At 53.3% G+C, this 16,360-nt stretch overlaps 1 protein-coding gene across 1 annotated transcript in view; it reads right to left on the reverse strand.

Annotated features, from left to right (window-relative positions):
* Nucleotides 1–16,360, reverse strand: part of PDIA5 (protein disulfide isomerase family A member 5) — a 94,703-nt gene that overhangs the window by 58,984 nt on the left and 19,359 nt on the right. Inside the window, exons 2-5 of the mRNA XM_007449695.1 lie at nucleotides 13,576–13,702; nucleotides 10,606–10,693; nucleotides 1,117–1,200; nucleotides 814–859 (exon numbers count right to left, since the gene is read on the reverse strand). Of these exons, the coding sequence (XP_007449757.1) occupies nucleotides 814–859; nucleotides 1,117–1,200; nucleotides 10,606–10,693; nucleotides 13,576–13,702 (345 nt within the window). The remainder of the gene's footprint in view (nucleotides 1–813; nucleotides 860–1,116; nucleotides 1,201–10,605; nucleotides 10,694–13,575; nucleotides 13,703–16,360) is intronic.

Genomic DNA, 16,360 nt, shown 5'->3' on the forward strand with positions numbered 1-16,360 from the left:
GGGGGGGGGGGGGAGAGGCAGAGGGAGAGGGGCACAGCTGCACAGACAGATGGACAGACAGAAAAGAATGGAAGGAAACAGATGGAAAGAGAGAGACAATGAGAGAGGAGCCCAGGGTCTAACACAGTCTGAGAAGCAGGAGAGTCAGAGAGGGTGGGTTCAGCATATGCTGGAACAGAAGAAACACATGGCCCCAGCAAGGGCAGGGGGATGCTGCCTGGACCAGAGACAAAAGAAGACTGATTTGCGGAAGGGAGTGCACATGTTGAAGGAGAGAATCCAAGGGCAGTGGAAGGACTCAGGGCTGGGGGAGCTGCTTTGTGATTAACAGAACAGCACCTGCAGGTCAGAGGATCTCCATATTTATTTTCACTGATGCGTTTCCATCTCCTTCTGAATTGCATTTGTAGCAGGGAACGATCTCACTGACATGGGCATCTCATCAGCAATGAGCTGCATCAGCCCCAAAGGTGCTGCTTTGCCCGGGTTCTACAACACTGTGCTCACCTGGGCACAGCTGGGCCCCTCCAGCCTGTGGGCGGCCCCTGTGGACACCACTGCAGAGGTGAGCCACAGCAAAGGGAGACTCAGGCCTTTGCAGGGGAGGGCATGATGTCATACGTATCACTGGACAACTGCTGATAGTCACAAACTGTCTACAAGGTGGGTTATCCCCACTCGTTTAACAGTTACAAACTTTTCCAGGTATTCTGCTGATCTAATTCTAGAGATGAGAATCCCTCAGGTCATTTGGAAGGGCATTTGTACACTGTGCCCTTCCTCCTCTGCTGAGAATGAGGGAGGGAAATTTACCTTAAATGTCACAGCTCGGTTATATTCAGTATGAAACGCACCATCCCTGTCAAATGAGGAGAAAAACGTGTTAACTTTAGGAATGGTTGTGAAGACACTTACCTCTGGTTTCCTGCAGCATCTTAATAAGATTCAGTTATTGAACACAGGTCAAGTTTTTTTTTAAAAAAAAATAATTGTAAACACAGAAAAAAACACCATTCTGAAATAAAATTAATCTCACTAAAAATCACGGTTTGCAGAGAATACCAATGAAAGCTTTCAGCATTTACTTGGAAATTGGAAATGCCCACATGTACTTACTGGTAATGGAATAATTCGACCTTTTTGTCCTTTGCGCTTAGGTCAACTTTCATCTTCTTGCACAATTTTCTACTCTCTGCGTCACTGAAAGACACAAATGTCAGGAAAAAGACACTTGTTACCTGAAGCCCTCACGAAGGTGCTAATGGAGTAGAATTTGCTGGTGGCCCAAGAATAAGGCAGGTAGCTTAGAATTCTCAGTAGCAAGTGAGGCCCACACTATGCATGGGTTCTCAGAGAACAGCAGGAAGTAGAGAAACCAACATGATCTGGACTGATTTGGAAAGACAGGGAGGGGCAAGCAGATGGGGAGGACACATCACTGCTTGTAAGGGGCAATGTGATGGATCCAGACAAAGGAAGTGCCCCAAAAGCTTAGAAGGCAGATGGCCCACTCTAAGAAGGAAAATAAGCTCAGGACAGTGGTTCCCAGTCCTGGCTGCTCATTAGAATCACCTGGGGAAGTTCTGAAGCATACTGATTCCCTGACCCTCCCGCAGATCAGGACTTCGGAAGCGCTACCTGCAGCCCCAGCAAGTTTTTGTTTTTAAACCTCTGATGTGTGCCATATGCCACATGCTATATACCATCAAACCAGAGTAGGAGGGAAATGTTCTGCGATGTTGAAGGAGTTATGAAATCTGACCAGGTATTGACAAAAGCCGAAATGACAAAGGGGAAAGGTTTGGTGAAGTGCCAGCGTCTGCAATATCACACTCCTGCAACTCTTCTCATAAGAAGAGTCTGCTGGGCGCCATTCACCGTTTACCGAGTGCTCACGCACGACCTCCTCTAATCTTGGCTCCCTTTCCGTTAGACCATGGATCTCAAGATGTGGTCCCTAGACCAGCAGCAACACCACCACCCAGGAACATGTCAGAAGTGCAAATTCTCAGCCCCATCCCACACCTGCTCGGTCCAAACTCCCGGCGGGTCCTCGAGCGACTGTGTTTTAAGGAGCCTCCCAGGTGATTCTGACACCTGCTCCTGCCCTGCCCTGCTGTTCCTCCTCTCCCCGACATCTCTGCCCCCTCCACGAGGTTCGGCTTCCCCTGTGCCCTACGCCGGCGCCCCCAGAGACCTCACCTGCTCTCACGGCCTCCCCACCACCTCACCACATTCAGCCAGGTCTGCCCGACAGCCAGCCAGAGGTAGCCGGCTACCGTGCCCACAGGGCCCTGCTCCTCACTGCAGGACCCTTCCCCACATCTCAATGGACTCAGCGAGGGCATCTCCGCCCACCCCCACCCCCACTGGTCCCCGGTGACTACACCGCATGAGAAACCTTGTTCTGCCAGGGATGACAGCCACCTGAGGGAAGTCCTGTCGGCTCCCACCTGTTTACCTACCTCAGCACCTTCGACAGCCACCAGCTTCACACAGCTGAGCACCAGCCCCAGAGCAGATGGACTAATTACACCATTCAGCTCAACTCTAAAAGCCACACTCATCGATGGACAAGCAAAATTATGGGACCTCATTTTAAGTGTAAGTGTGCAATTTGCAGTTCAAAAAGCGTGTCTTGCGGGACAGGTGTGTGGGTCGGAGAGGGAGAGTGTCAGGCACTCCCAGGGGCCCCCCAGCCCAACCCAGGCCCAGAGCCTTCCCTCCCTGCGTAGCCCTACCTGTGGTGGCCATCACTGCAGCCGCTGCAGCTTCCAGCACCCCCCATCGGCACCCCCAACAAACAGGGGACGAAAGAAACACACAAAGAACTTAGAAAGGAAAGGCTGTGGCCTCTCCCTCAGGCTGGAAAGGGCCTTCTGAGATAGGGAGTCCAGAGAGAAGGGATAAGCTGGGCTGCGGAGGGGACCCAGAAGGGCTGAGAGCGTGCATCAGGAGGCCCTATAAGGGCAGCCCACCTAGCCAGTGGCTGAACGCTTACCCTAGAGCCCTGTGGGGTTGGTGGGCTCACCTCCACTGGCGGTGGTGATTACAGTTCGGTCTGCCCTGTCCTGAGGGCACTCTGTGGAGAAGCCACACTGACAGGCAGAGGGTCTGTGTGTGACAACTGCGCCTGGGGCGCCTTTTCCCTGCCCCAGAGGAGACAGGAGGGCTTGACTTGGATGTTTATCACTGTTCCCTTGGCACTTTCCCTGTCCGGCTTTGTTCTGCTGCGTGCAACTGTTTCTGTGACCACCCACCATCCACCCAAATGTGACATCAAATAGTGGCTGCAGCAGGAACCAGGTCCAGGTGCCCACGCCCCCCCCTCGCCCCATGCTGGCATCCAGCGGGGGCACCCAGACTGCAAGGCAGCCAGCCCCATGCCGGCTCTCTCCTCCGTTGAGCCTGGCTGGCAGCCTCTGCCTATGACTTTACAAAGCAGAGAGAGAAGCGATGGGGCCCATCATTGCAACCCCAATCCCTGCCGGCTGTGTGGGAACCCACTCCATGGAAAAGTCTCACTATCCCGGTGAGCCCAGGCCAGGCTTAGGAGCAACATTCCAAAGACACTGGGTGAAGCTGGAGGGGCACGGAGGTTCCCCGAGAGCACACCCAGCCCAGCCTGCAGCCTATGGCCCCCACGGCTGTCCAGTGACCACAGCTCTGTCACTGCCACAGGATTCCTTGTGGCAGACTCTGTGCAACCCTCTCCCCTCCTTAAGTTATAGGACACTCCCCAAGGATTCTCTCCTCTTCCCTGCCCCCTACACACACACACACGCATGCACACGCACACGAACACGCACACATTCTCAGAGGGGTAGATGGGGAGCCAGCTTCCCGACCTCTCCGAGCATCTCTGGCACAGACCCCAGAGCCTCAGCCCCCCTCATCCAGCACCGTCACATGCCCTTCCCCGCTGTCTCCACACCTGACCAGCATGTCCACTGTCACCCCCCATCAGAAAGGTTTGCTCCACCAAGCCGAGGGCTTTATTTTGTTCAAAGCTGGTCCCCCAGGGTTACAACAGCTGCTGGCACATAGCAGGCACTCTATAAATAGCCTGAGTGAGTGAGTGAGTGAATGATGCCGGCTGTTGCGCTGGGATGAGGCGCTCACTGCTGGCTCTCTGGACTCTGCCTATCGAGCTCCAGGAATCCTGCCAGGTGAAAATTCCTGACAGTGCGCTCTCAGATTGGCTCCCCTCCCTCCAACGATTCTGTCTCTCAGAGTGTGTGTGTATGTGTGTGTTTGTGTGCGTGCACTAATTGCACAGGACAATAAAAGTCATAAGAGTTCAGGAAGGGGAGAAACTACCCAAGCTCAGGGACTTAAAACGATCTGGGTTGATAGATTATGCACAATTAATTGTGCTGCCGCCCTTCCCTAGCCAGTGACTGAGGCTCTGGGGGGAAAAGACAAAGGCAGTGAGCAGGAAAATGAGCTGCTCTGCCGGGGATGGAGAGGGAGGGGACAACCACAGAGAGTGGACTGGCCATGCAGAGGCCCTCGTCTGCCACACCCGACTGTCCTGCAGGAACTAACCTTCTCTGCTGGGGAGGCTGGAGCCTCAACACCCTCTGCCCGTTTACTCACCCATGACCTGCTACACCCCCTCCTCGCCCACCTCCCTGGGCTCTCCTCTACAGAGAATGTGAAAGGTCACCGAGGCCTTTTCTCACTTCCCTTCCCATCCCTGGCCCAGACAGACACGTACACACGGGCGTTTTCGTTTGACTTTGATGTGGGTTGCTGGCCAGCAGTGCAGAGTGGCTGCAGGTACGTGGTGCTGTGTTTACTAGATGTACACGTGCAGTGGCGATCATTCAAGAGACTGGCAACTCACACTCCTGGAAGTCAGACCCAGGGATGAAAGGTGGGGGCTGAGAGTAGGAAGAAAGAGAAGAAATAAGGTGCTGGAGGCTCGGGAAGGGGAGGTACTCGAGTTTGAGAAGTCGCAGCCTAAGTATCAAACCCTCCCTGGAGTCACTGTCAACTGGAGTGACTGAGGGCTTCTAGATGTGGCTCTGCCGCTAGCCAGCCTGTGACCTCTGGCAGGGCCCTTGGTTTCCCAAGCTGCAAAATGTGGGAGTTGTCCATATGAGCTGGATGGAGCTTTCTATTCCCCTACAGGGTCAAGTATTACTAAAGCATCAAGGCAGGCTGCCTGTATCCTGACGGATGGACCAGGAGCCAGAAGCCAGGACAGATGGTGGAGACTGGGCCGCCTCTGGCAGCGGGTAAAAAGCAGACTACACTGAGGACCAGAGGCGAGGCCCCCAGCCTGTCTTGGACACTGTGTGCCTTGGCCAACTCAGCCTTCCTGGGGTCCCTTTCCCCATCAAAGAAGGGGTAAATCCCCTTCTTCCATCTGCTCGGGTCTAACACGGGATTCTGAGTGGACGGTCCTGTGACCCCAGAGGGTGGGTAGCAGAGAAGAGGCAGGGCGTGCCCCCACTTCAGAGACATGAAGAAAATGCAAGATAAGGAGAGAGTGAGCAAAACAACACCGTCAGCATGCCTGCAAGGTGCCCCATGCAGAGGACAATGTGGAAGGAGGTAACTGGAGGGCAAAGGCATCAGACAGAGAACAGCCTAGAACAGCTGGGCCTTCAACTTGCCCGCACCTGGGTGGCTGGTCACTAGCCCTGATGACGAAGGGACTCCCACAACAGGAGTCTGGCTGTCCTGCTTGGTGCCAGCCTCAAGAAGGCACATGATCAAGCATGAATTACGTAGCAGAGTTCGTGAAAGTGATGGGAATACGAGAAAGAAGAGCGTGCCTTCTCATCCTCCACCTGCCTCCCCGGCCCAGCAGTTCTAGGGGGGACACGTCACCCCCACGAGGGCACAGCAGTGTGCCACAAGGTGTCTGAAGCCATGACACAAAACATGGCGCCTCTTCTGGAAGCCTGCTTTATCCCATGGTAATTTCAACAAGCTTACACGTAAAGGAGCAAATGCTAAGTTCGAATAATTTTTGGAAGAAAACATGGGCTTCAAAATATGTTATGCCTGCCCTGGCAGGCCCCACGTCTTGGATCTGGGAAGCCAGCACTGCTCCAGGGGAAAGAAAGCAGATGGGAGAATGAGAGCAGGTGGTAAGGTAACGACCTTAAACCCTCAGGGAAAGAAGGCAGCAGGTGCCCCATCAGGCAGCCTCAGTCCCGCGAGAACCAGCCCCAGGAATTAGCACCCCAGGCACGGCTCCCGCCTGCTGGATCCAGCGCCGCCGCCCAGAAAGCGGCCCTCCATGCCAAGGCCGAGCCCTGATGCCAGGCTGCAGGGCACGTGGGGAATACCAACTCCCTCACACTCAACCCACTTAAGAGCTGGACAACTACCACCAGCCAACCCGAGCATGGCTGCTGAGATCTGAGCCAGGAGGTGGAGTGAGGGTAAGGGAGAGCTGACAAATCCCTGGACAGAAGCCAGAAACCCTACGGACACTTCAGAGCAACAGGTTACGGGGGCCCGGGGCCCAACAGAGAGGGGTATGTGTGCCTGCCGGCACACAGGCAGGAGCGGGGAGGAAAGCGCCAGAAAAGCAAGAAAAAGAGAAGAAATATCCACACACAGAAGAGCGGAGGAAAAAGACCAAAAGAATGGGGGAGGCAGGGACCCGAGAAGGGAAGGAGCAACAGAAACTATCAAGGGAGAGGGAACAAAGCGGGAGAGAGGAGAGATGCTGAGAGGGAGGGACCAGAGAGACGTACGAGGCAGACACCCAGGGTGGGGAGAGACACGAAGACTGGAAGACACAGCCTCCCACACAGTTACATGAATACGTGGGTCTGTATACACATGCATACACACGAGCACGTATGTGTACACACGTATGAGCCTGGCAGCTTCTGGAACGCTCTGAACCAGGCTATGCAGGGATGGGAGCAACTTGGAAGATCCAACTCCATATTTCACACAAGAGCACACTGAAGCCCAGAGAGGGGCAGTGACTCGCCAAAGGTCCCACATCTATTTGCTGTCAGAGCCTGGACTCAGAGCCAGGCCTCCTGACCTGCAGTCCTACAAGTTCTACAGCACCACACAGTGCTTAAGGGCCAAAGCAAAACACCCTGTCCACTGGGGCTGACCCTCACACCCAAAAGTTTCTTCAGGAGCATCCTCACAATGACCAAGGGGTCCTCACATAAGGAAAAGCTCTTGAAGACAAACACACCATTTCCCTCCCTCCAGCTTCTTGGAATGTCCTGACAATCTGGCCCAGATGAAAAACAACAAGAGTAGAATGGGATCTCACATTAAATTCGATTCTACAAAGATGTTCTACACAGACCCGGTAAGGCGGCCGAATATGTATTATTGTTCCATTTCACAGAAGAGGAAACAGACTCAGGGTAACCGACCTGTCCAGGGTCATGGGGTTAGTAAGTAGTGGAGCTGACCCTTCAACCGGGGCCTGTGTTCACTGCACACACCTCTACAGATGTCTCACCCCGGAGCACTGTCTTCTGTCCCCCTAGGATGCCCTCTGCCCCCCTCACCTGCCTTTTAAGGGGGGGAAAGCAGAGGGGCCATCACCTACCCCAAGCCCTGGCATCCCCATTCCCACCTCCGACCCTTTCCTGGCAGGGCAGGAAGCAGAGGTGGGGAACCACACACAGCAGGGCCTACTCGAGGGCAGCTGTGCTCTGGCTGCCCACCTGCTGTTCCCCTGCTCACTCTCCCGCAGAGAGCACCCACCGGAGCGCTCCTGCCCATCCCAGGGCGTCTCATTCAGACTCATAAACACAGACTGAGTGTGTTTAGGACAACAGCTGAGGGCTGTCATCACAGGGCCCAGAGTGCACACGGTGGGTTCCCTTAATTGACGGGGCATATTCAGAAGTCTCAGAGCAGGAGTGGCTGAGCAGATGGGCAGAACCAGCTCGCGTCCTTGGGGATCTCTTTGCGTAACGGTGATCCGTGAACTGCCACCCAGGGTGGCCTGCATGGGCCAGAGCTCCGAGTTCTATCCCTTTGGCTGTTCTGGGAAGATTTAGCTATATCCTGCCTCTGACTTCAAACTCGAACCCAGGTATTCCTGCTTCCAACATCATCCATTATAGTTCCATAATCCACCTACCCATCTAAACTTTTAAAAGCTATTTAATATTGCAGTTTATACTTCCTCTTAGAGGCATAAATTGAGCAGCAATTATGCGAACAGTCAATCCTTTTGTCTTAAGGTTACCTCTTTTAAGCTCTAAGGTGCCCCCCAAGATTTTCATTTTAGAACACCAAAAGTCACAGGATTATTTCTCCCATTTGCACTTTTATTGATTCCAGACAGCATGTCTCCAAATGAGTCCTGAAATCTATTCTTCTTGGTCTGTCTTCACACACTAACCCCGGCCCCACAAAGTCCTGCCTGTCCAGGGCCAGATGACCCGAGGGGCCCACAGCACAGGGAGCTGCCTGCAGGGAAAGCCAGGGCACTTTAAAGACCTGCTACTCTGAGGTCTTTGCCCCAAATTTGAATTCGACCTCCTCTGTGAAGTTTTCCTCAACCTTTCCAGGCAGAACGAAGTGACTGTAATCACCTGGCTAGGTGTCTGCTTCCTCTCTTCCTTGCACACTGCGCTCCTCGAGGACACTGTTAGCCCCGTGTGTCCCTCAAAGCACAGAGTAAGTGCTCGGGAATGTCTGCTGAATGGACCCAGATGGATGGCGCAGCTAAACGAAGCTCTTCTGCCCACTTCTGCCACCTACAAGCCTGATGAGAACTCCCTGTGATGAGGCTCTGTCAGCTTGACAGGACTGAGGTCACCTTCGGGTATGGAGATCCCAAAGCCCACTGTCCCCTCTAATAGGCTTTAGTACTTGGCCAGTCACACAGATCACGCCTGGTGAAATATGGGAGACAGAGACACACCTGGGAGATAAGAACACTTCCAGACCCACTATGAACTAGAAGTAACCAACAGGTACAGTCTCGCCAACTGCCCAGTGAGCCGTCTGTTCCATTTCGCTGGTGTTTGAATCAACTGGGAGGCATGAGGCCAGACAGGCACGTGTGAGTGTACATGCGCGCGCACGCACGCATGCGCGCGCACGCACACACACACACACACTCACACTCACACACCCTACAGCAAACACCGACTAGCTAAGACTTCTCCTGGTCTCATTCAGCGCTTTGTCAAAATATGAATCTCCTTCAATTCTCTCCAACGATGGGCAGGACCAGCTTGAGGCTATCAACTTATAAAACAGTTGTGTCCCAGAAGTTCATTTGCAAAACAGCCACTTAGAATGAAGACTGCACTGCAGTGGAGCCCATAAAAGCTCACTGAACCCACAGGGTAGTAGCAGGGCCTGCGACTCGGGCAAAGACAGAGACAGTAAAGGTTACAAAGACCTTTATGGGCCACGCAGGAAAAGAACTGCCTCTCTTCCCAGGAGAGCCCACCTGGTCCCCGTACTAACAAGACTGCAATACCGCCTACGCTCCTCTCCTCTCCCAAGCCCACACTCCCAATAAACCCCAAGCCCAGCTGAGGAGTGGCTGCACTCAGCGGCTCTGGAAACACCTCCTGTCCTTGGTCGAAAGGACATGTAAATGCTGGCATCCACCAAGTGCAGCGCAGCGCCTTGCGTGCAGCCAGTGCTCAACAAACGTGCAAAGAATAAACCTATTCTTCCCGACCTTTTCCGTATGTTTCACTGTCTATGTGTCTTTGCTCTGTTTCTGCCGATCTATGCCCAACTGGGAGCTAATTATGTGACAAAAGGTGTGTGTATAGAAATCCCAGCTGCAAAAGCACTGAACACAGGGAGATGTGGCGATTACTCCTAATGACTGAAAGGGAAGGGAAGCTGAGCACACCGTGGACTCAAAACTCCCCAACTCAAAAGCATCAGAGGAATTCGAGCAACAGCCCCCTTGGCCACACTGGGAAGCAGCTGTCCCTCCCGCGGGCCGGCGCCTGATTCTGCCACCGCAACACCGACAAGGAAGCCTCCGGGAGGGGCAGGCGAGGCAGGAGGAGATGTAGCTCACAGCATCATCATCAGGACGCGTGGGGGCAGGGCCGCAGGCCAGAGGAGAGAGCCGGAAGGACTGAGCCACCTGTCCAGCACTGACACATCTAATGGAGCCACCTTGGGAGCCAAGGCAACAGACAGGTCGTCAGCTGGCTCCACCGCTTTTGCACCGTGGGCACTGGAGACCTCTATTAAGGGCCTGAGTTACAGGCAAAGCCCACAGTTCTTGCTGCAGACCCCCCCCCCACCCAATAAGCAAGCCCCCCGAGTGGCCCTGAAAATCATCTTGCCTCTTTGGGCACCGAGGCCCCCTCTGCCACCCACTGAGAAGGCAGAATCAAGTGACACATGACAATAGAGTAAAAAGTAAAAGCACTACGGAAGAGGGCAGAAGAGGGGTGGGGCTGGAAGGACAGGGGCGGGAGCCACACCTGCCCCTCCCCCAGCCCACAGCGGTCCTGCAGCATTGCTGGCCCGGGGCGCGGGGGTCCTTCTGCAGCCATCTCTCCATCACATCCCCTCTCCCAGAGTATCAATCAGGAACAATTCCCACCCCACCCACCAGAGCCCACGCCCGGCCCTCCAGCCACCATACCCCACATCCCCAGGACATACCCACAGTCCACCCAGCAGATGGTGCCTTGTCCTTTCACTGCCTGGGCCACAGTAGACAATAACCTGAGATGACTTTCAGCTGCAGCCTCTGTGAAAAAACAAAAAATTAAACACCTGTACCCAAGTGCACCATGGCCTCCCCTGCCATCTTCCCTCAGGGGCAGGGAAGGACCGAGACCAGTCCTAGAGGTGAGGTCCTGAGCACCAGTTAGAATGCCGTCCCTGTGGCAACAGTTCTGTAAGAACAGCCCAGCTCTTCTCAGAAAGCTCTGCTCCCGCCATCCTCACAATCGCAGAACCCTAACCCTAACCCGCCTTCAAGCCACACCTCACGCCTCACTCTTCCAAGAATCTCTCGCCTGGATCCTCAACTTCCAGCAGAATCCCTGACTCATTACCATTCTGGAACACATTTTGAAAATTCTATAACCGAACAATTACAATTCTATAACTAAGCAGGGACCGAGTCTGCTGATTCCACACTGGTCTGCCCTGGTGCCCAACCTGGGAGCTGACAAGGGAGGGACCAGACCCTTCCTTCACTTGTGCGTCACACACTCACCTAGGGACTCGGTACAACGTGGTGATTTAATGAGGTTTACGTGTGATACTAGTCTCTGATGGACTGATACTAAATGTACCCAAGTCACTTTCACGGCCCTCTTTCCAGGCACTGGCAGTACCTTGGGGGACAACTGCAGGACCGTGGACTACACCTCGGGGCCAGGCCGATGAACATGAGAAAGGAAGAGGCTTTGGGTAAAGCCCCTGGAAACTAGGAGGGCAGGCACTTAGAAACGGAGACTCTGTGGCCAGGATTTCCACGCTGCCAGCCTGCAGCGGTCCACTGCTGGGTGGCTGTGGCCAGGCTGTTTACCTTGCCCCGTCACCCCTGTGAGCTCCCTGGAAAGGGCCTCCACACAGACACTATGGAGAGTGCAGGCTGCCTGCCCCCTTCCCCCAGCAGAAACCACAGGACACATTCCAAAGCCAAGCAGAAATGATATGTGAACTATCTGCGTCCTCAGATCTCCTTTTCTAGTGTGGCTAACGGAAGCTGTTTGTGAACACAAAGCACGCTGAGCCTTTCATGCAGCGAACAGAAAGCATCCTGCAAGAGCCGTGCATGGAGCCACCTGCAGGAGGCCCTCCCAGGAACCCCCACAGGCCCACAGGAGGAGCGGGCGCAGCCGAGGTGGGAAAGGCCGCCCCCCACCCTTCCAACTGGGCTCTGGGAGGCAGGGGAGGGAATGTAGAGCCATGTGAAGGCCCTCCCAACCCTGCCTTTCAGCTGTGGAAGGGGAGGCACTGGTTGGAAGGGGTGGTGGGGGCAGAGAAGCCAGTTACCGGCGCTGCTCCCAAAGCCCCTGGAGGTCCCCAGTCTCAGGCGCAGGACTGGGCAAGAGGCAAGGAGGCAAAATCACCTGGCCCGCGACCAGCGGTCCAAAGCAGGGAGGAGCCGGGCACACGGGCAGCACTGAGAGTTCCACTACCAAGAGGCAGAGACAGAGGCTGGGCGAGGGCCCGAGAGAAAACAAGAGTGCTCCCAGCCCTGCCTCCGGCCCCTGCAAGCCCTGGTCTGGACACCTCGCCTTCCCACTCTCTCCTTTCTGAATCCTTTCCTGGTTGCGAGCCTCCTGTCGCTGCAGACTCAGAATATCTCTCCGCACGCTCCAGCAGAGGAAGCGAGGCGGAGGCAGCAGCGGGACCAGCTCTACCGCCCACTGGCTGGTAGACCTCAGATCAGGCAGCTATTCTCCCTGAACTCTAATTCCTCCCTCAACTGGACATTACCCGCAACCTCACAGCAAAGCAGCAAATGAGAGCGTGTCACACAAGTTCCTGTCAGAGTCCTTCTAAGAAGATGAGCTTATGTGAGAGGACCTACCCAGGGAAGGACCTGAGTGAGTCCCTGGAGGGCACTGACGACCCCCCAGCTCCGGGAACAGCCAAGGGGGCTGAGCCACGCTTGTCCAGGGCCCTAGACCCCAGGCCTCAGGAGCAACTCTGCTTTTCCCCTGCCTCGGTTTCCCCCTATTCTCGACAGGAGAGGAATGCTAGTCACATGCTGGGCTCCCAACAACAACCCCAGGGAGCGTGTGCCAGGCCCTCGGAAGGGCAAAGAGCAGCACGTGCCCGGGGGCTTGGAGGATGCAGGCTTCAGGAGGGACAGATGTCCAAAACATCCATCAGTCCCCCATGCCAATGGGAGTCGAGGATGAGCTGCCAGGGAGAGCTGTGCCCAGAACCAGCCCAGCCACTGGCTACTGCTCCTTCAGGGCACAGAATACTTGGCATCCTTAGGAGCAGTGAAAACACTTAACTCTGCTGGAACAGCATCAACAGTCAGACGTTCAAAGTCGCGGCCAAGAGCTGAGCAAACCTCTCTCCATCCATGATGCCCTCACCAGCTTCAAGGTCAGAAGAGGCAAACCACTTGTCCTACCCCCACTGAAGCCACCCTGTCCTGAGCGTGGAGCCCACTCCAAACTCAATCTCTTGTTCTGACCCCAGAGCGGCACAGACTGGGGCCAGGCAGGGCCAGGGCTGCCAGTCTGGGTGTGTTCCCCCAAGCCTGGGACCAATTCAGCTGGCGACAGGTTGGTCCGGTCAATTAATCAACAGCTCTGGCGAAGCACGCCCTGGCAGGGCTGGATGTGCTGTCCAGAGAGCCAGAGCGCCCATGCCGGGTGCTCACTGTCCTCTGTCCTCCTTCACACACACGCCCTCTCCCTCCTGAGGTACTGAGGGACTCCAGAGGGCTTTTCCTAAGAAACACTGGAAAAAGGGAACTGAAACGCCCTCTTAGGGATCCAAAAGCAGCAGAACTGACACCCCTGCATCTTCTGACGGACCTTCCCTGAGCGGTTTTTAGTCCCGGGGTCTCTGCCTCCCACTTCTGTCCCCGTTCCTCCCTCTCCATCCCGCCACATCCCTGACGATGGCCCCAAGGCCAGGAGGGGCACTCACCAGATTTGGAGTAAAGCACCAGTACGTTATTCCGGGTCCTGAGAAGTTTTTTCAAGTCCTTGGGGTCAGAGATTCTCTCGACGAGTGAGGAGAACTTTGTAGAGGACAGCCACATCGGCAGGACCACCTGGGGATCAAGGAGCCAAGGACCATGAGTCTCAGGTCCCGGCTGGGGCTGAGCAAGAAGGGGTGCCCCAGATGTGCTGCCTCTAGGCACAGTTGCCTTGGGAGGGATAAGGCTCACCCCTCCTTCTCTCAACTCTACACCTGCCTTTCGCCTCATCCCCTCTCCAAATCGCCCCCCCACACACAGGGACTCTTCTGGACCACTTCCAGTCGCCAGCTCACCCTTCATCTTTTTTATGAAGCCGTATGGACTGCACAGGTACATAAGCATGCTGCACGGACATTCTTGCCACCCTTTCAATCAAGACCTCTCTGGGAGGTCAATGTCCGTACCCTACACTGCACCCAAACACCACACACTGGAGCAATGTGAAAAGTCCATCCCACCTAGCAGCACCAAAGCCCCAAGTCCACAGAGAAGTATGATCACCTCGTATGTAATGTGATCCCGTTTAGGGTGGGAAGGGAATGGATGGGTGAGGGGTTTTCCACTTTCCCCACTTAGCCAATGATCTCAGGAGATCAGCCAACAAGAAACAAGCCAATTCTCCCAGAGAAAACCCTAAAAACCTTGGGCCCTAGAAGTACCAGGCACCTCCACAGGCATGAAGAGAGGTGGGCTGAAAAGCAGGGGCAGGGAAGGGGAGGTTGTTAAATGGTTGAACAAAGAGCTGTCACACAGCAGATCCCCTCACCCAGCCCACACAGCCCCCGGCCTAGCTGGCAGAAAACACAGGGGTTACCATCTACAAAGACTGAATAAGAAAAGCTCTGCCAGGAGACACCAGGCAAAGGTGGGAGGGAGTATGGACAAACTGAACCTTGAGATCACCCATCTCCCCTAAGCCCCTACCCCCCAGCATCTCCCTTCCCTTTTCCAGAATGTTGCCAATCTGATCCCCCCAAGCAGGTTAGAGAATTTTTCTCTAGGTTAACTGAGGAGCATAATAAGAAAAACAACCAAAAGATAGTGATTTGGAGACTCTTCCAATGAAACAGCTGACTTCCCATTCAAATACCCACTGTGAGGCCCTCCCAGTAAACAAGTGCTCCCCACCCCCTCCCCACACTCAAGAGTCTGCAACCCACAGCCTATGTCTTGATCTTCATTACACACAGATAACCAAGATTCACCAGACGTCTGAGGGAAGCCCTCAACACAAAGACAGAGATGAGAACAAAACAATGGAAAGATGAAACTTAAAAAGAATAGAAGAAAACAACTAAAATTATTATTCTCAGAGAAATAAAATGGTGCATTCATAAGACAAGAATAGAATGCTATGAAAAAGGAATAGTCAAAGAGAATGATGAAAACCTCTTAGAAAGTAAAATCCTCGCAGAAATAAAAAATTTCAATAGGGCTGAAGGTAGAACTGAAAAAACTCCTATGAAATAAAACAAAAAGATCAAGAAATGAAAAGCAGAAGAACAAGATAAGACAAATAATAGGTATTCACTAAGTGCAAGAGCCAAATTAAAGGTACTAAAGAAAAAGAAGAAAACAGAGGAAAAGAAATTATCAAGGAAATAATTCAAGAAAATATCCCAGAACTGAAGCATGTTGAGTTCCAGGTGAGAGGGCCCAACATCACCAATAAAAAAAAGACTCTCACCAAGTACATCACTGAAAATTGTCAGCTGAACACTGCTGACAAAGAGGAGATTCTGAAAGTTCCAAAGGGAAAAAACAAAACAAAACAAAACAAGAAAACCACCATGCACAAAAGATCAGGGGTCAGAACTGGCATAGGACATTTCATCAGCACACCAAAAGACAATGAAGCATTGCCTCCACAGTTCCCCAAGTAACATGATTTCCAACTGGAATTCTATAACCAGCCAAACTACCTGTCAATTGTGAGTAGAGATTGACTCAGACAGACTTAAGGTCTCAGATGTGAAAAATTTACCACCAAATCTCCCATTCTCAGGAAGCAAGTGGAACTCATGCTCTACCAAAACAAGAAATAAATAAAAAATGAGAAAGACATGGAACCTAGGAAACAAAGGATCGAACAGAGGAGAGAGGCAAGAAGTACCATGTTGATGGTGAAGAGAAGTCCCAGAACAAATGTCCTGATCCCACGGAGCAACCAGCCCAGAATGGAACAAGGACAGAGGAACGTGGTCACTAAGAAGAGGCAACTACAGATTATCCTATATGCTTGATCTTATAGATCAGTTAAATAATCTGACGAAAGCCACACAGCTAATAAGAAGCAGGTCCAGCATCTGAACCCCAGTCTCTCTATTTGATCCCAGGCCCTCTCATGCCACTGCCTCTTTGTAGCCAGAAGTCTCGCACTGAGTCTGAGCTCTACGACTCAATAGCTAAGATGCCCGGGCAACATCACTCAATCTTTTAGACGCTTAGGGCTTCGCATCTGACGTGGAGAAAATGATACCTCCCTCATGGGACAGTTGTGAGGATGAAATGGGGTAACTTATCAAAAATGCTTTATAAATCATAAAGCACTCTAATAGGATCAGTTACCGTAATATATAATACAAATTTCCATCTCAGCAGAGTAGAAGATGGAAATGTGGCCATATTTTAGTGTTTCTAAATATAATCTGCCATTGGATGCAACTTTACCCTTCTCCCCAGGGTAAAACCATCAGGAGGAGCTGTCCAGGAATGATTTCTCCCTTATTC

This window comes from Lipotes vexillifer, unplaced genomic scaffold, assembly GCF_000442215.2.
Source record: "Lipotes vexillifer unplaced genomic scaffold, Lipotes_vexillifer_v1.1 scaffold1378, whole genome shotgun sequence".
NCBI classification, from domain to species: domain Eukaryota; kingdom Metazoa; phylum Chordata; class Mammalia; order Artiodactyla; family Lipotidae; genus Lipotes; species Lipotes vexillifer.